Source organism: Hyla sarda, chromosome 1 (genome assembly GCF_029499605.1).
Source record: "Hyla sarda isolate aHylSar1 chromosome 1, aHylSar1.hap1, whole genome shotgun sequence".
In the NCBI taxonomy this organism is placed as follows: domain Eukaryota; kingdom Metazoa; phylum Chordata; class Amphibia; order Anura; family Hylidae; genus Hyla; species Hyla sarda.
In genome coordinates this window covers 240,429,340-240,452,614 of record NC_079189.1, presented here as the reverse complement: position 1 = coordinate 240,452,614, position 23,275 = coordinate 240,429,340, and the positions used below count along the sequence as shown (strand labels likewise).

General features: G+C 42.9%; 1 protein-coding gene across 13 annotated transcripts in view; it reads right to left on the bottom strand.

Moving 5' to 3' along the window:
* Positions 1 to 23,275, bottom strand: part of TEX15 (testis expressed 15, meiosis and synapsis associated) — a 153,999-nt gene that overhangs the window by 56,712 nt on the left and 74,012 nt on the right. For all 13 annotated transcript variants that reach the window (XM_056569470.1, XM_056569449.1, XM_056569483.1 and 10 more), the window contains 2 exons: positions 22,626 to 22,863; positions 6,427 to 6,570 (listed from right to left, as the gene is read on the bottom strand). In XM_056569470.1, the coding sequence (XP_056425445.1) occupies positions 6,427 to 6,570; positions 22,626 to 22,863 (382 nt within the window). The remainder of the gene's footprint in view (positions 1 to 6,426; positions 6,571 to 22,625; positions 22,864 to 23,275) is intronic.

Genomic DNA, 23,275 nt, shown 5'->3' with positions numbered 1-23,275 from the left:
TATGTGGATAATGTGTTACTCACCTATGTCCTCCTATCCTCCTACCATACTATTTTGCTGTACTGTTATAGCTGTTCTTCTCTGAAAAACCAAATAGTGTTTCTTAAAAAAAAAAAAAATATATGCCTGCAGGGAAACTGCCAAAGGGCATTGAAATGCAATGTCACAAAAAAGGTAAAAATGCCTGAAAAAATGCTTAAAGGAAAACTGTCAGCTTTCTTCCCCCGCACTAACCAGTGGTACTGGCTGGTAGTGCGGGGGACGCTGATCAGTATGATCCTTACCATGCCCGGATCCTCTGAGCCCTTCGGCCGTAATCTCCTATTATTTATATATTTAAATGAGGTGCTAACTGGCACTCTGACGTCAGTGCCGCTGGCCACAGCGCCACCCGGCTCATCAATATTCCTCCCCTCCCTTCGCCTCTCCCTCTTCTCCCCGCTCTGTAATGGAGAGGGGAGGAATATTGATGAGCTGGGCGGCGCTGCGGCCCAGCACTGACGTCAGAGTGCCAGTTAGAACCTCATTTGAATATACCGATAATAGAAGATAACGGGCGCAGAGGATCCGGGCATGGTAAGGATCAAACTGATCAGCGTCCCCCGCACTACCAGCCAGTACTGCTGGCTAGTGCTGAGGAAGAAAGCTGACAGTTTTCCTTTAAACACAGGAACAATTAGTGGCAGTTTTCCAGGCGTTTTTTAGCCTAAAAAACGACAGAAAAAAACCTCTGTGGAATTCTAGCCTATAAGACAAGGGGTACTCTCTGCATGGACAAAAAACAAGGTTTAATCTCCAGAGGTAACAAGCCTTCTTTACCATAAGAACTGTGAATTTAAGAAACAGTGTACCTCAGGAACTGGTTACAGCAAAACCTTTTGAGAGGTTCAAAACAGGCATAGACAAATTCTTAAAACAACATAACAATAATGCCCATACAGAAATTCTGAATCTCCTCTTCATCTACCCATACCCCTTCTCTTCAGTAATCCCCCCCCCCCCACTCCCAGGTTGAACTTGATGGACATGTGTCTTTTTTTAACCATACTAACTGTGTAATTACCAGGGTAACCATCTTGCCGAGAGGCTGCAATAGCAGTTATGGATTTTTTCTTGTTCAATGCTTCCTAAACAGACCATATTACTAACGGATACAAACTAATGCCATTTAGTGGTATCCTTTTGCATCAGTTTTTCATCCGTTAGCATGAAAAGTTAGCCGCCTACTGACTCAGGACTGCAGTCAGGACTACAACTCCCATCATGGAACAGACTTGGTTCCATGATGGGAGTAGTAGTTCCCCCGCTGCGGGAGTCTACGGCGGCAGGGGAGACTACAGTAGTGGTTGTACTACTACCCCCATCATGGAACAGGGTCTGTCCTATGTTGGGGGTAGTAGTACAGGGGTTGAGAGATTGATTGCACCGGTTTTCCCTCCTGAGACCCGATGCGATCATAAGCTATTAACCATGGGAGCGGGCGCCATTCATTTTCAAACACCCCGCCGAGAGCCCTGAATGGCCGGCACCAAGTGGCCATTCACGGTCCTCGGTGGGGTTTTTAAAGTCAGTCAGTAAGATTTAACATTGAGCTGGCCGGCGAAGAGGGCGGCATTGTGCTGCATTCCCTGACTGGCCCGATGTGCTGCTGATGCAATCCTTGCCCCACTGTATATCATTGTTTCACTGGTGCATTCATGATGGTATATATCTATAAATCCCTATTAAATCCCACCAGAATAATCAATTATAACAAATACACATACAGTCATGGCCGTAAATGTTGCACCCCTGAAATTTTTCTAGAAAATGAAGTATTTCTCACAGAAAAGGATTGCAGTAACACATGTTTTGCTATACACATGTCAAATTGGACATAATGTCACACCAAACTCCAAAAATGGTCTGGACAAAATTAATGGCACCCTTTCATAATTTTGAAAAATAGGATTGTTTCAAGCATGTGACCCGCTCCTGAAAGCAGATAAAAAAGGAGAGAGGTCCACTTAGTCTTTGCATTGTGTGTCTGTGTGTGCCACACTAAGCATGGACAACAAAAAGAGGACTTGAGAACCAAAATTGTGGAAAAATATCAACAATCTCAAGGTTACAAGTCCATCTCCAGAGATCTAGATTTGCCTTTGTCCACAATGCGCAACATTATCAAGAAGTTTGCAACCCATGGCACTGTAGCTAATCTTCCTGGGCGTGGACGGAAGAGAAAAATTGATGAAAGGTGTCAACGCAGGATAGACCGGATGGTGGATGAGCAGCCCCAAACAAGTTCCAAAGATATTCAAGCTGTCCTGCAGGCTCAGGGAGCATCAGGGAGCAAACTATCTGTCGAGATTTTAATAAAATGAAACGCTATGGCAGGAGACCAAGGAGGACCCCACTGCTGACACAGAGACATAAAAAAGCGAGACTACATTTTGCCAAAATGAACTTGAGTAAGCCAAAATCCTTCTGAGAAAACATCTTGTGGACAGATGTGACCAAGATAGAGCTTTTTGGCAAAGCACATCATTCTAATGTTTACCGAAAATGGAATGAGGCCTACAAAGTAAAGAACACAGTACCTACAGTGAAATATGGTGGAGGTTCAATGATGTTTTGGGGTTGTTTTGCTGCCTCTGGCACTGGGTGCCTTGAATGAGTGCAAGACATCATGAAATCTGAGAATTACCAACGGATTTTGGGTCGCACTCTACAGCCCAGTGTCAGAAAGCTGGGTTTGCGTCCGAGATCTTGGGTCATCCAGCAGGACAATGACCCCAAACATATGTCAAAAAGCACCCAGAAATGGATGGCAACAAAGCGCTGGAGAGTTCTGAAGTGGCCAGCAATGAGTCCAGATCTAAATCCCATTGAACACCATTCAGACTGAGAAGTGTAAGTAGTGTATTGATGGTTATAGGAAGCCACTGATTTCAGTTATTTTTTCCAAAGGGTGTGCAACCAAATATTAAGTTAAGGGTGCCAATAATTTTGTTCAGCCCATTTTTGGAGTTTGGTGTGACATTATGTTCAATTTGCTTTGTTTCCTCCCTTTTTTGGTTTAGTTCCAAGACACACATAGAGAATAAACATGTGTATGGCAAAACATGTGTTACTGCAATCCTTTTCTGTGAGAAATACTTCATTTTCTAGAAAGAGTTCAGGGGTGCCAACATTTACGGCCATGACTGTATAAATAATTATACATTATTATTAGAGATGAGCGAACTTACAGTAAATTCGATTCGTCACAAACTTCTTGGCTCGGCAGTTGATGACTTATCTTGCGTAAATTAGTTCAGCCTTCAGGTGCTCCGGTGGGCTGGAAAAGGTGGATACATTCCTAGGAAAGAGTCTCCTAGGACTGTATCCACCTTTTTCAGCCCACTGGAGCACCTGAAAGCTGAACTAATTTATGCAGGAAAAGTCATCAACTACCGAGCCGAAAAGTTCGTGACGAATCGAATTTACTGTAAATTCGCTCATCTCTAATTATTATACCAAAATATGTAAATAATAAAATAAAAAACAGAGAAGAGATTCAACCCATCAGAGCTCAAGGTGTTACACTGAAATATCCAGTACATCTCCCTATGGTACAGATATCTATATTCCTCCATTTTAATTTTGTCTATAGGGGTAATTTTTAGGCCAGAACTATTTGCTCCATGGTGTTGGGCAAAATGTTGAGACACAGTGTGTAACTCCTATCTATGGTTGATAATGAATTTATGTTGATTAAATCGTTGTCTCAATGTGTTAATTGTTCAGCCTATGTATTTCAAGCCACATGGGCATTCTAGTAAATAAATTATACTGTATATCTACAGTGGGGATCAAAAGTTTGGGCACCCCAGGTCAAAATTTGTATTAATGTGCATGAAGAAGCCAAGGAAAGATGGCAAAATCTCCAAAAGTCATCAAATTACAGATTAGACATTATTATAATATGTCAACAAAAGTTAGATTTTATTTCCATCATTTACACTTTCAAAATAACAGAAAACAAAAAAATGGCGTTTGCAAAAGCTGGGCATCCTGCGGAATTTATAGCATGCACTGCCCCCTTTGCAAAGCTGAGACCTGCCAGTGTCATGGATTGTTCTCAATCATCATCTGGGAAGATCAGGTGATGTCAATCTCAAAGGTTTTAAATGCCCAGACTCATCTGACCTTGCCCCAACAATCAGCACCATGGGTTCTTCTAAGCAGTTGTCTAGAAATCTGAAACTGCAAATAGTTGACGCTCACAAAGCTGGAGAAGGCTATAAGAAGATAGCAAAATGTTTTCAGATGTCAATATCCTCTGTTCGGAATGTAATTAAGAAATGGCGGTCATCAGGAACAGTGGAAGTTAACGCAAGGTCTGGAAGACCAAGAAAAATATCAGACAGAACAGCTCGCAGGATTGTGAGAAAAAAAAAATCAAAACCCACGTTTGACTGCACAATCCCTCCAGAAAGATCTGGCAAACACTGGAGTTGTGGTATACTATTCCACTATAAAGAGATACTTGTACAAATATGGTCTTCATGGAAGAGTCATCAGGAGAAAACCTCTTCTACGTCCTCACCACAAAAATCAGCGTTTGAACTTTGCAAATGAAAATATAGACAAGCCTGAAGCATTTTGAACCGATGAGGTTAAAATTGAACTTTTTGGCTGGAATGAGCAAAGGTACGTTTGGAGAAGAAGGGGAACAGAATGTAATGAAAAGAACCTCTGTCCAACTGTTAAGCATGGGGGTGGATCAATCATGCTTTGGGGTTGTAATGCAGCCAGTGGCACAGGGAACATCTCACGAGTAGAAGGAAAAAATGGATTCAATACAATTTCAGCAAATTTTGGATGCTAACTTGATGCCATCTATGAAAAAGCTCAAGTTAAAGAGAGGTTGGCTTCTACAAATGGATAATGATCCTAAACACACCTCAAAATCCACAGGGGATTACATCAAGAGGCGTAAACTGAAGGTTTTGCCATGGCCTTCACAATCTCCTGGCCTCAACATAATTGCAAATCTATGGATAGACCTTAAAAAAGCAGTGCGTGACAGACAGCCCAGAAATCTCAAAGAACTGGAAGACTTTTAAGGAAGAATGGGCAAAGATACCTCAAACAAGAATTGAAAGACTCTTGGCTGGCTACAAAAAGCGTTTACAAGGTGTGATACTTGCCAAAGTGGGAAGTACAAGATATTAACTCTGCAGGGTGCCCAAACTTTTGCAGGCGCCATTTTTTTGTTTTCTGTTGTTTTGAAAGTATAAACGATGGAAATAAAATCTAACTTTTGTTGACATATTATAAGAATGTCTAATCTGTAATTTGATGCCTTTTGTAGAGGTTTCCATCTTTCTTTGGCTTCTTTATGCACATTAATACAAATTTTTACCTGGGGTGCCCAAACTTTTGATCCCCACTGTACTCTTGCAACTTAAATAGGAACTGATTTTATATGGTTATATGATTGTCTTTAAAAACCCCGCCGAGAGCCGTGATTAGCCACTCAGTGCTGGCCATTCAGGGCTACAGGCGGGGGATATAGAAATGAAAGTAAAAGACAGTATATACATCGCAGGGGAGCAGAGCATGCCGCCTGCTCCCCTGGTTAATAGCTTATGATCGTATCTTTTAGAAGGGAGACCCAGTGCGATCAATCCCTCAGCCCCTGTTCTACTACCCCCAACATGGAACAAACTCTGTTCCATAATGGGGGTAGTAGTACAAGCATTACTGTAGTCTCTCAGGCTACCCGCAGACTCCAGCAGTGGGGGGAACTACTACTCCCATCATGAAATAGAGTCTGTTCCATGATGGCAGTAGTAGTAGTCCCGCAGCACTGCATGAGTCCGCTGCTTTCACCTCTCATGAACATGCTCAGAAGTAACTGTTCAAAAATGGATATTATAAACCGGATGCAAACAGATGACATTACAGGCTTATCCATTTGCCATAGACTTCACCTTTAAATTTCATATACCCGTTTTTAACCCAATATTTATGACGGAGAAGAAAATACTGCATGCACTGTCTTTTCGCCGCTAAAAATAATGGCATAAGAACCAAACGAGTGCAAACGGGTGACAAAGTACTGTAAAAAAACACCCCATTCACATGAATGGGATCTCTTTATAGAAGTTTGCAAAAGGTTTGAACGAACTTGAGAACAGGCATGAATTAACGGGGACAGACGTTAATGTGAACGAGCCCTTAGCTTTCATTGAAATCTTGCCCTCCGATGTTAGGAGATGACCTCTGACCCTGTTTAAGAAGTTGAACAACAGTAATCACTACTAAATAGAGCTCATTGGCCAATGTGGAAACTGCAATATTTTAGGATTTCTTTTTATACAGCTAGTTGGACAATTTTAAGGAAATATCACCTTAAAAAATATATTTTAACAACATATTGAGGTATTTAATTCATACCAATGAATTTGTAACCTGCTCATCAAATGGATCGCTCCATAGTGGTGCCTTCCTTGATACGTGACTGTCAAAATTTGGTGTTGGGTCCAGGATAGAATTTGTAGCTGAACCTGGTTGAACTGTTTTAACTTTACCAAAGAGCACCTAAATATGAATAAGAAAACACACTCGTTTAGAGAACAATAGTAAACGGTAAAAATACATTGTGGCCCATTATAACACAGTGGCCCAGAGCATTTACTTTACATTACTGCACGCTCTCACGTCACTAGGATATGAGAGTGAATATCCATGAACATACAAATAATAGATGAGCATTGCGGTGCATACAGGAGGAGGCTGGGAAGCGCAAGCAACCTCAATTGCTGTGAATTTTAGGTATGGGGACAATGAGGGAGATTTTTCAAACCGGTCCAGAGGAAAAGTTGCTGAGTTGCCCATAGCAACCAATCAGCTTGCTTCTTTCATTTTTAACAAGGCCTCTGCAAAATGAAAGAAACAATCTGATTGGTTGCTATGAGCAACTCAGCAACTTTTCCTCTGGACAGGTTTTGATAAATCTCCCCCAATATCTTCTAAACTACTAATGGATAACCCAGTGCATTGGGTTTAGGGCAGGTGGACAGGCTTTCCCTTTAAAAAAATATAGATAGTAAAATGTAAAATTACCTTAAACATTTTTAAAACCATCTTTATCATAAAAACATGGTTTAATGACAATCTGGCAGCTAATTCACCCACACTAAACCAAGAATATTGCAACAAAAAGAAAATTGGAGTCAATTATTAAAGAAACTACAAATACTTTATTCAAACACCATAAAATTACATAAAAGTAGGGTAAAAATTATATTTCAAGGAATGAATCAGACATCAACAAAAGGAAATATCACCGGAACAGTAACGAAAGTGACATACCATAATAATTCAGATTTTAGCAGCGCAAAAATGTATTGCACATAAGGGAATATAAAAAGCGACAGTAGCAGGATTGGCATAGGGGACATGTATATTACAATAATCCCACGGAGAAAATGCACAATCCAGGTAATAGAAACAGTGCAAAAAAAGTGCGATAGGACCAAATGAGTATAGCTCCCTGCCCACGGGACTACTTACAAGACTTTGGAACGTCATATCCTCACCATCCCTAGGGGCAAAAATATTAACCATATATATATATATATATATATATATATATATCATATATAACACGTTGCCAGGCATTATAGATGGTAAAATCTAATGCTTGGTTCCCTTTAAATGGGCACTGTCACCAACGTTATTTTTTGATATGTTGTAGTACTTATGTACTGCAACATATCTCTAATATATTGTCATTATTTTTGGATTATCAGGGTGAAATTTACGTTTAAAAACTGGCCACTAGGGGTTATCCTCCTAGTGGCCAGCTGCAGCCTGGCGTGACGTCACGCCTGAAAAAGGACTGATTTTGGCCTGGCAATCAGTCCTTTTTCATTTAGGCTGCTCTCGCTCCCTGCCTATCAATCAGACAGGTAGGAGCGAGCGCATTGGCTCCCCGGCCACTGGCTGGGAGGCCACTCCTCCCGCACTGTCATCGCCGCACCTGTCCCTGCACGCCTGCTGCCGGACACTGCAGGTATCAGAACGGAGGGAACCATGTATGCGGGGCGGCGGGGGGTTTGGGATGGAGGGAACGGGATATGCGGGTGGGAGGGGTTTGTGATGGAGGGAACGGGGTGATGGAGGGAACGGGGTATGAGGGTTTGACGGAGGGAACGGGCTAGCGCCGTAGAGCCGCATGGCACTAACTTGTAGTTTATCTACACAGGGTGCCTCCAGTTGTTTCACTACTACAACTCCCAGCATGCCCTGACAGCCAATAGATGTCAGGGCAAGCTGGGATTTGTAGTGGTGAAACAGCTGGAGGCACCCTGTGTAGATAAATTAAGGGCGGAAGTCCCCCCCAGCAGGCATCAGTGACGTGGGGCCTGCTGGGGAAGTCTGCCTGGTAGCGAGCACACTACCTGGCAGATAAAAAGTTATTTCTAATATAATAAAAATAAAAATTAAAAGCAGGGAGGGGGTTAGGGATAGATTGGCAATAGGCAGGAACTGAAAAAAAATATATAGGATGGTGGGAGCTACCCTTTAACTTTTAAAGAGAAGAAACATGATAATGCGCCTAATGTTCCCAAATTTGATAAAACTTTTTTTTATATATATATATATTAAAGCATAGTTTATTAATTATGATTGTTCTATATACACATTATATGGACAAATGTAACGGGACACATACACATTATTTCAATTCTAAACCTGTTAAAATGTTTGTCCATTGATTAGAAGAGCATTTGTGAGGAGAGGACCTGGCAAACAATCCCCGTTCTAGTTCATCCCAAAGGTTTTGATGTCAGGGCACAGTGCGGGTCAGTAAAGTTCTTTTACAACAAATCATGCCCTTATGGACCTTGTTTTGTGCACTAGGGCACTGTCATACTGGAGCAGAAAAGAGCCAACCCCAAAGTGTCCCCACATAGTTGAAGGCGTAAAGTTGTGCAAAAAGTCTTGTTATTTGAAGCATTAATATTTCCCTTTATTGGGTCAACCCCTAAAAACAACCCCATAGCATTATCCCTCTTTTAACAAACTTTACAGTTGGCATAATGAAGTCATTTGGTAAAATAAGACTTGTTGATCAGACTGCCAGATGATTTGTCACTTCCCAGAACACGTTTTCACTGCTCCAACATCTAGTGCCAGTGTGCCTTACACCACTCTGACGCTTGGTATTGTACATGTGATGTACCGCTTTCATGCAGCTGCCTGACCATGCCATGAAGCCCATTTACAGTTTTTGTTCTGATTTTAGTGCCAGATGAGGTTTAGAACTCTGCAGTCACTAAGTCAGACAAGGTTTGGTGACTTTTATGCCCCTTATCACATGACAGCTGTGTAACTTTACTTGGTCTTCCATTTAGTGGTTGCTGTGGTTCCTTAACGCATAGATTTTTCAATGATACCACTCCCAGTTGAAGGTGGAAGGTGGATCTGGGGGGAAGAAATTTCATAAACTGACTTGTTGCAGTGGCGGCAGAGTATACTTATGCCATGTTCACATGTCCAGAATCTCTGTGCTGAATTCTGCCGGAGATTTCGGAGCAGCAGAGTCCCATTGATTTTACGGGTGCAGCACACGTGCAGAATTTACAAAAAATTTTGTTTTCAGTACAGCACTCTCCGGAATATCCGCACATAGATTTCCGTGTGGACATCCCGGACGTGTAAACATAGCCTTACAGTGCCATGCTGGAATTCTGTGAGCTCTTTAGATCGACACTTTCTTTCTCACTTGTTAGTAAAGGCAGACTGCATTGTAGTATACACCTGTGGCAACATCTGAATTCATTTATTAAGAGGTGTGTCCCAATTCTTTTGGCGATATTGTGCATATGTACAAGGTGACCTATGGATTCTAAGGTCATTGTGCTTTAGCAGGAGTATCCTGTATAAAGTCCAGTACAAATATTACATTGTAGATTAGATTATGAGGTGCAGTGGAGCAGATAGAGCAGTAACAGAAGTGAAGCCTTCAGTCATACTACTGAATTACTGTCAGGGTATGGCTATGTTCACATGGTGGAATGTGGACAATGTGCACAGACAGCGGAGCACTGGCAGAAAATGCCAGCACTACGACCGCTCAGAAATGCGCCGTTTCGTAGAGGGCAATGCATTTCTGATCAGAATTCGCAAAAACAGTGAAGAAGTTCAATGTTTTTGACGCTAGAATCAAGATTTTCGCCACAGATGTTGCTGCCGTGGTAATTCTGCCATGTGAACAGTGCAGCAGAATCCCAATTAAGGGTGCGTTCCCACCTGGCGTATACACAGCGGGAAAAAAAAAATTCTCTGGAATATTCTTTTTAAGTTTATAGAGCAGCAGAACATGATTTTGCACAACTCTTTCTTGCTTAGCCTTTAGAGAGATTTTGCTGACTGCATTTGAATTTTTTTTCATGACTGCGCAACACTGTTTCTACTTGTATGTTCAGTGCGAAATTCTGCAGGAATACTCCGCATGGATATTCTGCAGCAGTAGAGTCCCATTGATTTAGGGTGCATTCCCACCTGGCGTATACGCAGCGTATTTCACGCTACGCAAAATTTACGGCAGCAGCGAGAAATATGCTGCGTATTTCTTGCTCACTATACACACAGGGCTTTCCGGCGGCAGCCCTATGTGTGTAGTGAGTTTTGGAGGCGGGGCCGTTTGCCGGCATGACTGTGACACGCGGCTCCGGCTCCAAAACTCACTGCACACGTAGGGCTGCCGCCGGAAAGCCCTGTGTGTATAGTGAGAAAGAAATACACAGCGTATTTCCCGCTGCTGCCGTAAATTTTGCGCAGCGTGAAGTACGCTGCATATACGCTAGGTGGGAATGCACCCTAAATCAATGGGACTCTACTGCTGCAGAAAATCCATGCGGAATATTCATGCAGAATTTTGCACTGATATTCTGCCGTGTGAACATACAAGTAGAAAGAAATGTTGCGCAGTCATGAAAAAAAATTCAAATGCAGTCAGCAAAATCTCTCTAAACTCTAAGCAAGAAAGAGTTTTGCAAACTCATGCTCTGCTGCTCTATAAACTTAAAAAGAATATTCCAGAGAATTTTTCTCTTTTCTTTCTTTTTTCTAAACTTTTCGGACTTCACGACTCTGCCCCCTTGTGCCGTCACGCCCCGCACCCTCTATGCAAGTCTATGGGAGGGGGCGTCACAGCCATCACGCCCTTTCCCATATACATGCAAAGGCAGAAAGCCAGCGATCAGACACCTTATCCCCTATCCTTTGGGTAGGGGACCAGATGTCTTCGGGCTGGAGTACCCCTTTAACCTACATTGACACACGAAAGTATTTGTACTGGGGACAGACCTCAAGATAGTGGAAGCAGTGGGGGGAGTGATGAGGTTAGAGGGGTACTCGGCCCCGAGACATCTTATCTCCTATCAAAAGGATAGGGGATAAGATGTCTGATCGTGGGGGTTCCACCACTGGGGTCCCCCGCTATCTGTCCTGCATCACCCACTTGTCACGGCCTCGCAGCACCCACAAGTCACGGCCCCGCTCATAGTCTTGCATTGAGGGGGCGGGGCATGACACCACAAGGGGGCGGAGCAGTGACGTCACGATACCCTGGCCCCTGTATCTCCGCTCCGTGTACCTAATGACAAGTGGGTGCTGCAGGACAGATTGTGAGGGTCCCCAGCGGCGGGACCCACACGATCATACATCTTATCCCCTATCCTTTGGATAAGGGATAAGATGTCTAGGGGTGGAGTGCCCCTTTAAGTAGTTGGTTGCTTGCTATGTAGCTAAGTCCTGAGCACAGAAATATAGAAAAATATATAAACTAGAATACCCCTTTAACCCCTTAAGGACTCGGGGTTTTTCCGTTTTTTGCACTCTCTTTTTTTCCTCCTCGCCTTTTAAAAATCATAACCCTTTCAATTTTGCACCTACAGACCCACATGTTTTTTTTTTTTCGCACCACCAATTCTATGACATCAGTAATTTTACCCAAAAATCTACGGTGAAACCAAAACAAAATCATTGTGCGACAAAATGTAAAAAAAAAAACAAAAAAAAACAACAACAACAAAAACCCGCCATTTTGTAACTTTTTGGGGTCTTTTTTTTCCCGGTAAAAATGACACCTTCTCTTTATTCTGTAGGTCCACACGATTAAAATGATACCCTACTTATATAGGTTTGATTTTGTCTTACTTCTGGAAAAAATCACGGTCCTCATTTACTATTGCAAACCCGACATGTTTTGTCGTGTTGTGCGCCAGATTCTGTCGCATTGCGCCAGAAATTCTGTCTGCGACAGAATTTTCCAGGATTGGAAAAACCCCGGCTAACTCTCGATTTTGCAAAGAAAACCCGAAAAAGGGGCGTGTCCAAGGGGGAATGAGGTGTGGTCTCCAAAAAAGGGGCGTGTTCCTGACATCTTCACAAAAAAACAACAAATTTACTAAGGTTTCCACATAAAATGTGGTGGATTTGAGCTGAGGAAAACCAGACAGATCAGAGCATGTGTAAAGAAAAAAGCAAAGTGTAGGGGAAGTGGAAAATGTAGAGAAACCTTAGTAAATACCGTGGAAAATAAATTGTAGTGAATTAAAACCCACAAAGAAACCTACACTCCACTCTTAGTAAATAAGGGCCCAGAACTACATGCACGAAAATTAATACGTTTAAAAATGTCCTCTTCTGACCCCTATAATTTTTTTATTTTTCCGCATACGGGGATGTATGGGCCGTGAAGTTAAATTTTAATCGGTACCATTTTTGTTTTGATCGGACTTTTTGATTGCTTTTATGGTATAAAAAGTGACCAAAAATTAGCTATTTTGGATTTTGAATTTTTTTACGTGTACGCCATTGACCGTGCGGTTTAATTAACAATATATTTTTTATATGTATACACATTTACGCACGCGGCGATACCACATATGTTTATATTTATTTTTATTTACATGTTTTTTGTTTTTTTTATGGGAAAAGGGGGGTGATTCAAATTAGGGGAAGGGATTAAATCACATTTATTAACTTTTTTTTTTGCAATGTTATAGCTTCCATAGGGGACTATAACATGCAGTACAATGATTGCAGGCACTGATCAATACTATGCCACAGTGTTATCAGTGGTCGATTAGTCATGCCTGGATCTCAGGCTTGGCGCAATCAATCGCCGATCGGACACCGAGGAGGAAGGTAGGGACCTCCTCGCGTCCGTTCAGCTGATCGGGACACCGTGGATTCACTGCCGAGAAGGGTTTACTTTCAATTTAGACGCGGCGATCAACTCTGATTGCCGCGTCTGAAGGGTAAAAACCGGGCATCACCGCGATAGCTGATGTCGGTATTAGCCACGGGTCCTGGCCACTCGTTAGCCGCCGACCCATCCAACCTGATATGATGCGGGTTCACCACGTGACGTTAAGGGGTTAATGTCCCAACCAAAAGCCACTGTGGGAGATTCATCAAAACCGGTGCAGACCGGTGCAGAGGAAAAGTTGACCAGTTAGCAACCAATTAGATTGTTTAAAAAACAAACAAAGAAGCGATTCAATTGTTCGCGATGCACCACACTTGCTCTACACATTTTGAAAAATCTCCTCCACTGTTTCAAATCTGAATAAAAGGGGAGAATTAATTCAATAACATCTAAAATCCCATGGATTGCAAGATGAAAAACAACAAGGGTTTACTTCAGGGAGATCATGTCAAACAAATCTTATAGATTTTTTTGAATGGGTGACTAAAATAATAGGGGCAGTAGACATTGCATATCTAGATTTTAGTAAGGCTTTTGACACTGTCCCACATAGAAGACTTATCAATAAACTACAGTCATTGAGCTTGGACTCCAATATTGTTGAGTGGATTAGGCAGTGGCTGAGTAACAGACAACAGAGGGTTGTAGTCAATGGAGAATATTCAGAGCAAGGTCTTGTTACCAGTGGGGTACCTCAGGGATCTGTACTGGGACCAATATTGTTTAATATCTTCATTAGGGATATCGCAAAAGGTCTCGATGGTAAGGTATGTAACAAGAAAAAAGCAAAGTTGGGCCGTTGGTGGCGCTGGTCCTGATGGAAAGAAAGCTCTGTAGACCCTTCTCAGTGTCTAAATGTGGTTTTATTAGCACAGAAAGCAACGCGTTTCTGGTCCGAACTGGACCCTTCGTCTGGCAGCGTGCATACAACATAGTGAACAGATGCGGTTAAAATACATTCCTTACGCAACCATAAAGGTTACATTCATTTGGCAATTCACAGACATGGTTTACGCAAGTAGCGTGGGTAAGTAGAACATCTGTAGCTGGAACCCAGTACCGTACGAGTGCATTACTATATCTGCACTAGCCGGCCAGGACGTCAGCAACTTGCAAGGGCAATCTGATACAAGTATGTGCAGGGATTGCCTTACTGGGAAATAATATCGGCCGGAGAGCGATATCCTTCTTAGTTACTGCGGCTGAAGGAACAAGGCTGATTGGGTAAGCGGAGCTGGAGATGCTCCTGATAGGTCAGGGGGCGGAGACCTATGTTCCGTGCGTATCACTCTGACTACTGAGCTGTCAGATCCCTTAGCGCTATGGAGCGGTGGCGGAGTTGAGAAGGGGCGGACCTACAAAGGTACTGTACCAATGCGGGTGAGTCTGCTATCGCACAGCGGGGCGATATGCAGCGGTAGCAGAGTTGAAAAAGGGCGGACCTTTGTTGGAAACGGGGCGATATGCAGCGGTATTAGAAGCGGGGCGACATACAGTGGGGCGATATGCGGCAGTGGCAGAGTTGAAAAGGGGCGGACCAGTATTGGAAGAACTGACACAGAAAAGGGGCGGACCTATATTAGAAGAACTGACACAGATTAGGGTAAAAGGGTAGTGTGACCGGCTGGATTAGAAGAACTGACACAGATTTGGGTAGAAGGGTAGTGTGACCGGCTAGATGTGCTGTGAGGCACCTTGCTAGGTGGACAAGGGGTAAAATCTACTGGGTAAGGTATGCAGCAGCCGTATGAGGTATGTGGTGTGGTAGAGATGGGGACAATTTTTTAGCCCCTATTGGGAAGAAATCCTATTATTGCCAGGGATAGGGGAGGGTGGGAATGGTAGTATCCCAGGTATACCCAGGTATGCCTTATGTAGGGCTGTTGGCATATAATACAGTATGTACAGTATACCGTGTGAGGTATGTAGGACTGTCAGTATTTGGTGTGGCATACTGGTGATGTGTGAAAGTTGGAATTGAAGGAGCAGGCAGTATTTTAAAATATTTAGGGTGTGTTAGAGATTACACGAGGATAGTTTCAGAGACTTCGTTGAGTCCAGTAGGCTGGAGAGATCCACACTTGAAAATCCAGAAGACCTCTAGTCTCTTCAATATTTCAAATCTATTCGAACGGAATTTAGGAACATGATCAACAGGGGTAACATTGAAAGGTTTAGCAATCCCTTTGTGGGCCAAGGCACAGTGCCTGGAAAGTCCATGTAAAAGTAGTCCTGTCCTTATATTAAACCTGTGCTTATTGATCTTGCTGCGCAACTTTTGAGTAGTCCGCCCAATGTACTGCAGGCCGCAGCAGCATTCAATCAGGTAGATGACAAATTCAGACTCACAGGTAAGATGGTATTTTATCTGGAGGATTTCGTCCGAGGTTTTTGAGTGGAATTCTTGACGGTTATGCATAATTTCAGCACAGCAAAGACATCTGGTTTTTCCGAATCTGAAACTACCTGGTTTTCCTTTTTGAGCTGGTCTTGGTTGTAGTTGTCTGAGCTGGCTTGGAGCAAGGAGGTTTTTAATAGTGGGGGCCCTACGGAACGTGACTCCTGGATGTTCAGGTAGATTTTCACAGAGAAGTTTGTCGCTCTCAAGGATGTGCCAGTGTTGTTGGAGAATTTTCTTGATCTGATTTGAGGATGAACTGTAGGTGGTGATGAAATTGAGTTCCCAATTCTTAGTGGTGGTTCTTTGTGTCTTCGGTTTAAGACAGTCCTCTTGTGTCAGATTTTTTGTTTTTTCGTAGGCGTCAGATAGTAGTTTCGGGGGGTATTTTTTGGCCGTGAGTCTTTTCTTGAGTATCCCAGCCTGAGTGCAGAAATCTCTTTGGTTAGAGCAGTTTTTCCTTATTCTCTTGTATTGAGAGTAGGGGATATTCTCAAGCCACTTCTTGTGATGCCCACTGGAGAAGTCAATATAGCTGTTAGTATCGACTTTTTTGAAAAAGGTGGAGGTGACGAATTTGCTGTGATCATGTGATATGATCAGGTCTAGGAACTCAATGGATGTATTGCTGGTATGTATGGTGAAGTTAATACCCCAGTGATTTGCATTTAGGTGTTCTAAGAGGTAGTTGGTAGATGATTCTGGACCTCGCCAGATGAAGATCAGATCATCGATGTACCTCCAATAGAGAATGATGTTCTCCATGATGTTACTGTGGCCCCATATATGTTCCATTTCGAACGCCCCCATGAATAGATTGGCGTAGGCCGGCGCCACCTTGGCCCCCATAGCGGTGCCCTTCTGTTGATGGTATATTCCGCCGTCATACAGAAAGAAGTTGTTTTCCAGTATAAACTGGAGACCTTCCAATAGGAACTTTCTCTGGGGTGTGGTAATTTCTTCATCTCCAGTGAGAAAAAATTCCACCGCCTTCAGTCCAAGTTGATGGTCAATATTGGTATATAGCGACGTGACATCACAGTTGACCATGATGTAAGAGGAATCCCATGGAATGGAGGAGAGTTGTTGTATGAGTTGAGTGGAGTCCTGGAGAAAACTCTGAAGGTTTACAACATATTTCTGCAGGTATAGATCGATAAAATGGGCAAGGTTACTGGTGGGTGAGTTAGTGCAGGCGATGATGGGTCTACCTGGCGGACCCTTGGAATTGGAGAGAGAATACATCTCTATCCAATAAACCGCCTGACAACCAGTATCCATCAGAGGAATTTTGCCAACATCCCATTGCCAACCCTACTCAGGCCACATCAAAAACATACAGTGCTACTACCATGTACTCAAAAAACACACACAACAAAAATCATAAAAATCATAACCCTAGAGACAGACTCCACTCTAGAGCTCATTCTCATTCCGTTCTCATGTCCAAAGAAGGACATACAAAATCCTTTTTAAATAGCAACTTTAAAAGAAAAAGGGAAACATCTGACATCAATGAGCAACAATCAAAACAACTGAAAACGACAAAAATGGAACCTACTATCCAAAAGGAGACCACTGGTGCGCCAGTGACCTCCGACAAGGAACCTGCCACTATTATCAACAGCGATAAAGAAGGACCTGGGGAGATGAAAACCCCTGAGAAGCAAGATACTAATACTAACCTCCAATGTGAAACTGTAACACCGGAACAATCACATACACCAATGCTAAAGCTTTTACAAGCCGGACTGAGTTTCAAGAAAAAATATGAAGCCATCCTCCAAAAGAATGAAATAGCCAGCACGAGCTCCCCGACAAATCTGAATACCACTTTGGATAGAAGCATAAATAGTCCAAACAACATCATCAACCAATTGCTGGACCTTTCAGTCTATGACCTTCCAGACCCCACCAGCACTCTAATACCGAATCAGGACCTAAATATTGTGGTGGTGGATAACACTGGAAACCAGTCCACACTGGTTCCCTTCCTAAGGAGTGCAACAACTACCAATATTTCTATAAATCCGGATCACCATCCGACACCTCTCGGCACCACAGAACCCTGCCAAGAATCCATTCCTTTTTTAGAGGTTGGCCAGGGCTGCCATCCTCCTCCTCCTCGGACACCCATGGCCCCCATCTTCGAACCTCGGAAACCTCAGACAAAGACACAAAAAAGAAAAAAAGAATTAGAGGGAGCAGAGGAGGTAAAAAGAGGAAGAATACAGCATTAACTGCTGATCCCTCTAATACCACAGAAGAAACAGTACAGATTTTCAACCTATCCCAATACAAGTTGAATCCTTATGAGATATCCCTCCTAAAAACGAGGACTCTCATTCTGCCCAACATACCAGTCAGATCAGTTTCAACTTTTTCTGGACCTTCAGAGATTTATACGCAAACTCACCCTCAAGAGGCATTTTAACATCTTGAAGAACAAGAATACGATACATCAAGCCTCCACCTCCTGCGACCAGAGCAATGATGATCCAATAAAACACCAATCGGTGCGTGCCCCCTCTACTCTCTACCCCATCCAATCCCAAGGTCATCAAATCAATACCTTCTACGAACTAGTATCTCAGGAGCTAAAATCATTTCCCAAAAACAAGAGGAGACCATCCACCCGCTCCAATTTGAACAAAGAGGAGCTACAGGTATTAAAAGGTCTCCAGAAAAACCATAATCTGGTTTTTCGGTCAGCAGATAAAGGAGGAGGCTTGGTTATTCTTGATCTCCCGCAATACCAGGAGGAGGCCATGCGTATTCTATCCGACCATGAGTTCTATGGGAAGACATCCATAGATCCCTTCCCAAAAATACAAAAAGGGCTCACATCACTCTTCCAGAGGGCCCTGGATGATAGGATCCTCAATAAACAAGAACACCAATTCCTTACTGTCAATAATCAGAATAAACCCTACTTCTACTACTTACCAAAAATACACAAGTCATTGGAAAAACCGCCAGGTAGACCCATCATCTCCTGCACTAACTCACCCACCAGTAACCTTGCCCATTTTATCGATCTATACCTGCAGAAATATGTTGTAAACCTTCAGAGTTTTCTCCAGGACTCCACTCAACTCATACAACAACTCTCCTCCATTCCATGGGATTCCCCTTACATCATGGTCACCTGTGATGTCACGTCGCTATGTACCAATATTGCCCATCAACTTGGACTGAAGGCCATGGAATTTTTTCTCACTGGAGATGAAGAAATTACCACACCCAAGAGAAAGTTCCTATTGGAAGGTCTCCAGTTTATACTGGAAAACAACTTCTTTCTGTATGACGGCAGAATATACCATCAACAGAAGGGCACCGCTATGGGGGCCAAGGTGGCGCCGGCCTACGCCAATCTATTCATGGGGGCGTTCGAAATGGAACATATATGGGGCCACAGTAACATCATGGAGAACATCATTCTCTATCGGAGGTACATCGATGATCTGATCTTCATCTGGCGAGGTCCAGAATCATCTACCAACTACCTCTTAGAACACCTAAATGCAAATCACTGGGGTATTAACTTCACCATACATACCAGCAATACATCCATTGAGTTCCTAGACCTGATCATATCACATGATCACAGCAAATTTGTCACCTCCACCTTTTTCAAAAAAGTCGATACTAACAGCTATATTGACTTCTCCAGTGGGCATCACAAGAAGTGGCTTGAGAATATCCCCTACTCTCAATACAAGAGAATAAGGAAAAACTGCTCTAACCAAAGAGATTTCTGCACTCAGGCTGGGATACTCAAGAAAAGACTCACGGCCAAAAAATACCCCCCGAAACTACTATCTGACGCCTACGAAAAAACAAAAAATCTGACACAAGAGGACTGTCTTAAACCGAAGACACAAAGAACCACCACTAAGAATTGGGAACTCAATTTCATCACCACCTACAGTTCATCCTCAAATCAGATCAAGAAAATTCTCCATCAACACTGGCACATCCTTGAGAGCGACAAACTTCTCTGTGAAAATCTACCTGAACATCCAGGAGTCACGTTCCGTAGGGCCCCCACTATTAAAAACCTCCTTGCTCCAAGCCAGCTCAGACAACTACAACCAAGACCAGCTCAAAAAGGAAAACCAGGTAGTTTCAGATGCGGAAAAACCAGATGTCTTTGCTGTGCTGAAATTATGCATAACCGTCAAGAATTCCGCTCAAAAACCTCGGACGAAATCCTCCAGATAAAATACCATCTTACCTGTGAGTCTGAATTTGTCATCTACCTGATTGAATGCTGCTGCGGCCTGCAGTACATTGGGCGGACTACTCAAAAGTTGCGCAGCAGGATCAATAAGCACAGGTTTAATATAAGGACAGGATTCCTTTTACATGGACTTTCCAGGCACTGTGCCTTGGCCCACAAAGGGATTGCTAAACCTTTCAATGTTACCCCTGTTGATCATGTTCCTAAATTCCGTTCGAATAGATTTGAAATATTGAAGAGACTAGAGGTCTTCTGGATTTTCAAGTGTGGATCTCTCCAGCCTACTGGACTCAACGAAGTCTCTGAAACTATCCTTGTGTAATCTCTAACACACCCTAAATATTTTAAAATACTGCCTGCTCCTTCAATTCCAACTTTCACACATCACCAGTATGCCACACCAAATACTGACAGTCCTACATACCTCACACGGTATACTGTACATACTGTATTATATGCCAACAGCCCTACATACGGCATACCTGAGTATACCTGGGATACTACCATTCCCACCCTCCCCTATCCCTGGCAATAATAGGATTTCTTCCCAATAGGGGCTAAAAAATTGTCCCCATCTCTACCACACCACATACCTCATACGGCTGCTGCATACCTTACCCAGTAGATTTTACCCCTTGTCCACCTAGCAAGGTGCCTCACAGCACATCTAGCCGGTCACACTACCCTTCTACCCAAATCTGTGTCAGTTCTTCTAATCCAGCCGGTCACACTACCCTTTTACCCTAATCTGTGTCAGTTCTTCTAATATAGGTCTGCCCCTTTTCTGTGTCAGTTCTTCCAATACTGGTCCGCCCCTTTTCAACTCTGCCACTGCCGCATATCGCCCCGCTGTATGTCGCCCCGCTTCTAATACCGCTGCATATCGCCCCGTTTCCAACAAAGGTCCACCCTTTTTCAACTCTGCTACCGCTGCATATCGCCCCGCTGTGCGATAGCAGACTCACCCGCATTGGTACAGTACCTTTGTAGGTCCGCCCCTTCTCAACTCCGCCACCGCTCCATAGCGCTAAGGGATCTGACAGCTCAGTAGTCAGAGTGATACGCACGGAACATAGGTCTTCGCCCCCTGACCTATCAGGAGCATCTCCAGCTCCGCTTACCCAATCAGTCTTGTTCCTTCAGCCGCAGTAACTAAGAAGGATATCGCTCTCCGGCCGATATTATTTCCCAGTAAGGCAATCCCTGCACATACTTGTATCAGATTGCCCTTGCAAGTTGCTGACGTCCTGGCCGGCTAGTGCAGATATAGTAATGCACTTGTACGGTACTGGGTTCCAGCTACAGATGTTCTACTTACCCACGCTACTTGCGTAAACCATGTCTGTGAATTGCCAAATGAACGTAACCTTTATGGTTGCGTAAGGAATGTATTTTAACCGCATCTGTTCACTATGTTGTATGCACGCTGCCAGACGAAGGGTCCAGTTCGGACCAGAAACGCGTTGCTTTCTGTGCTAATAAAACCACATTTAGACACTGAGAAGGGTCTACAGAGCTTTCTTTCCATCAGGACCAGCGCCACCAACGGCCCAACTTTGCTTTTTTCTTGTTACTTACACTGCTGGGACATCACCTTTGCTCCAGAGGACTGTGGCTGCAGACCTGAGACATCACCTAAGGCTATCACAGATGTTGTGCTCTCAGCACAACGAAAATAGGTGAGTGTTACAACTTAACTTGTTTTCATCTCACCTATAAACATACTTCACTAGGGGCGCATATCCCTGTTTTTTTCTTCTACTTTCTCGATGGTAAGGTATGTCTTTTTGCTGATGACACAAAGATATGTAACAGGGTTTATATGCCTGGAGATATACTCCAAATGGAAAAGGATTTTGGCAAACTAGAAGAATGGTCATAACTCTGGCAACTGAAATTTAATGTGGATAAGTGCAAGATAATGCACCTGGGGCAGAATATAGAATATGTGATACAGTCCTGACCTCAGTATCTGAGGAAAGGGATTTAGGGGTCATTATTTCAGAAGACTTAAACGTAGGAAGACAATGTAATAGAGCAGCAGGAAACGCTAGCAGAATGCTTTGATGTATAGGGAGAGGTATAAGCAGTAGAAAGAGAGAAGTGCTCATGCCGCTGTACAGAACACTGGTGAGACCTTAATTGGAGTATTGTGCGCAGTACTGGAGGCCGTATCTCCAGAAGGATATAGATACTCTAGAGAGAGTTCAGAGAAGAGATACTAAACTAGTACATGGATTGCAGGATAAAACTTACCAGGAAAGGTTAAAGGACCTTAACATGTATAGCTTGGAAGAAAGAGGAGACAGAGGGGATATGATAGAGACTTTTAAATACATAAATGGAATCAACACGGTAAAGGAGGAGAGCATATTTAAAAGAAGAAAAACTACCACAAGAGGACATAGTTTTAAATTACAGGGGCAAAGGTTTAAAAGTAATATGTGGAAGTATTACTTTACTGAGAGAGTAGTGGATGCATGGAATAGCCTTCCTTCAGAAGTGGCCGCTGCAAATAAAGTGAAGGAGTTTAAACATGCATGGGATAAGCATAAGGCTATCCTTCATGTAAGATAGGGCCAGGGACTATTGATAGGATTCAGATTTTTGGGCAAACTAGATGGGCCAAATGGTTCTTATCTGCCAACACATTCTATGTTTCTATTGTGTATTTTACTATAAACATTTTTTAGATTTGCACAGATAAAAAATAATGGAAAACATACTTTAAATATTAGTATCACATTTGAAGTCAATTTCTTCCGATGAGCAAAGTTCAGAGCAACATCAATGTGTCGGAAAAAATAAACACCCAGTTCAGGATTTCCCAGCTCTTTGGTTGTTGTACTCCCAGTGCTTAAGCCATGCTGAGCTATAACCGTGGCAGTTTGGTTAGGTACCACTAAAAAGCAGAACCTATCCTCCAGTTCTCTGTTATGTCTTCCAAGTTCTTTCATTTCATTTCTGAAAAGAAATCGGAGTTAAAAGAAATCAGAAGTGACACTGTAGGATTCTGTTTAATCAATAAATACATACATACTAATACAATATACTTTTATATACAATTATCCCACCTAAAAGCATATTTAAAGGGGTTATCCAGGAATAGAAAAACACAGGTAATTTCTTTCCAAAACCGCTCCGTCTGTCTGTCTCCAGGTTGGGTGTGGTATTACAACTTGGCTCCATCCACTTCAATGGAACTGAGCTGCAGAACCACACCCCAACCTGGAGACAGACAGGGAGCGGTTTTGGAAATAAATTACCTGTGTTTTTCTATTCCTGGATAACCCCTTAAAACTCACGCACTTCTCTCATAGCTCTAAGTCTCTGGGGCAGAAATAGGCCCCATAGACTTACATTATGTGAGTTGCTG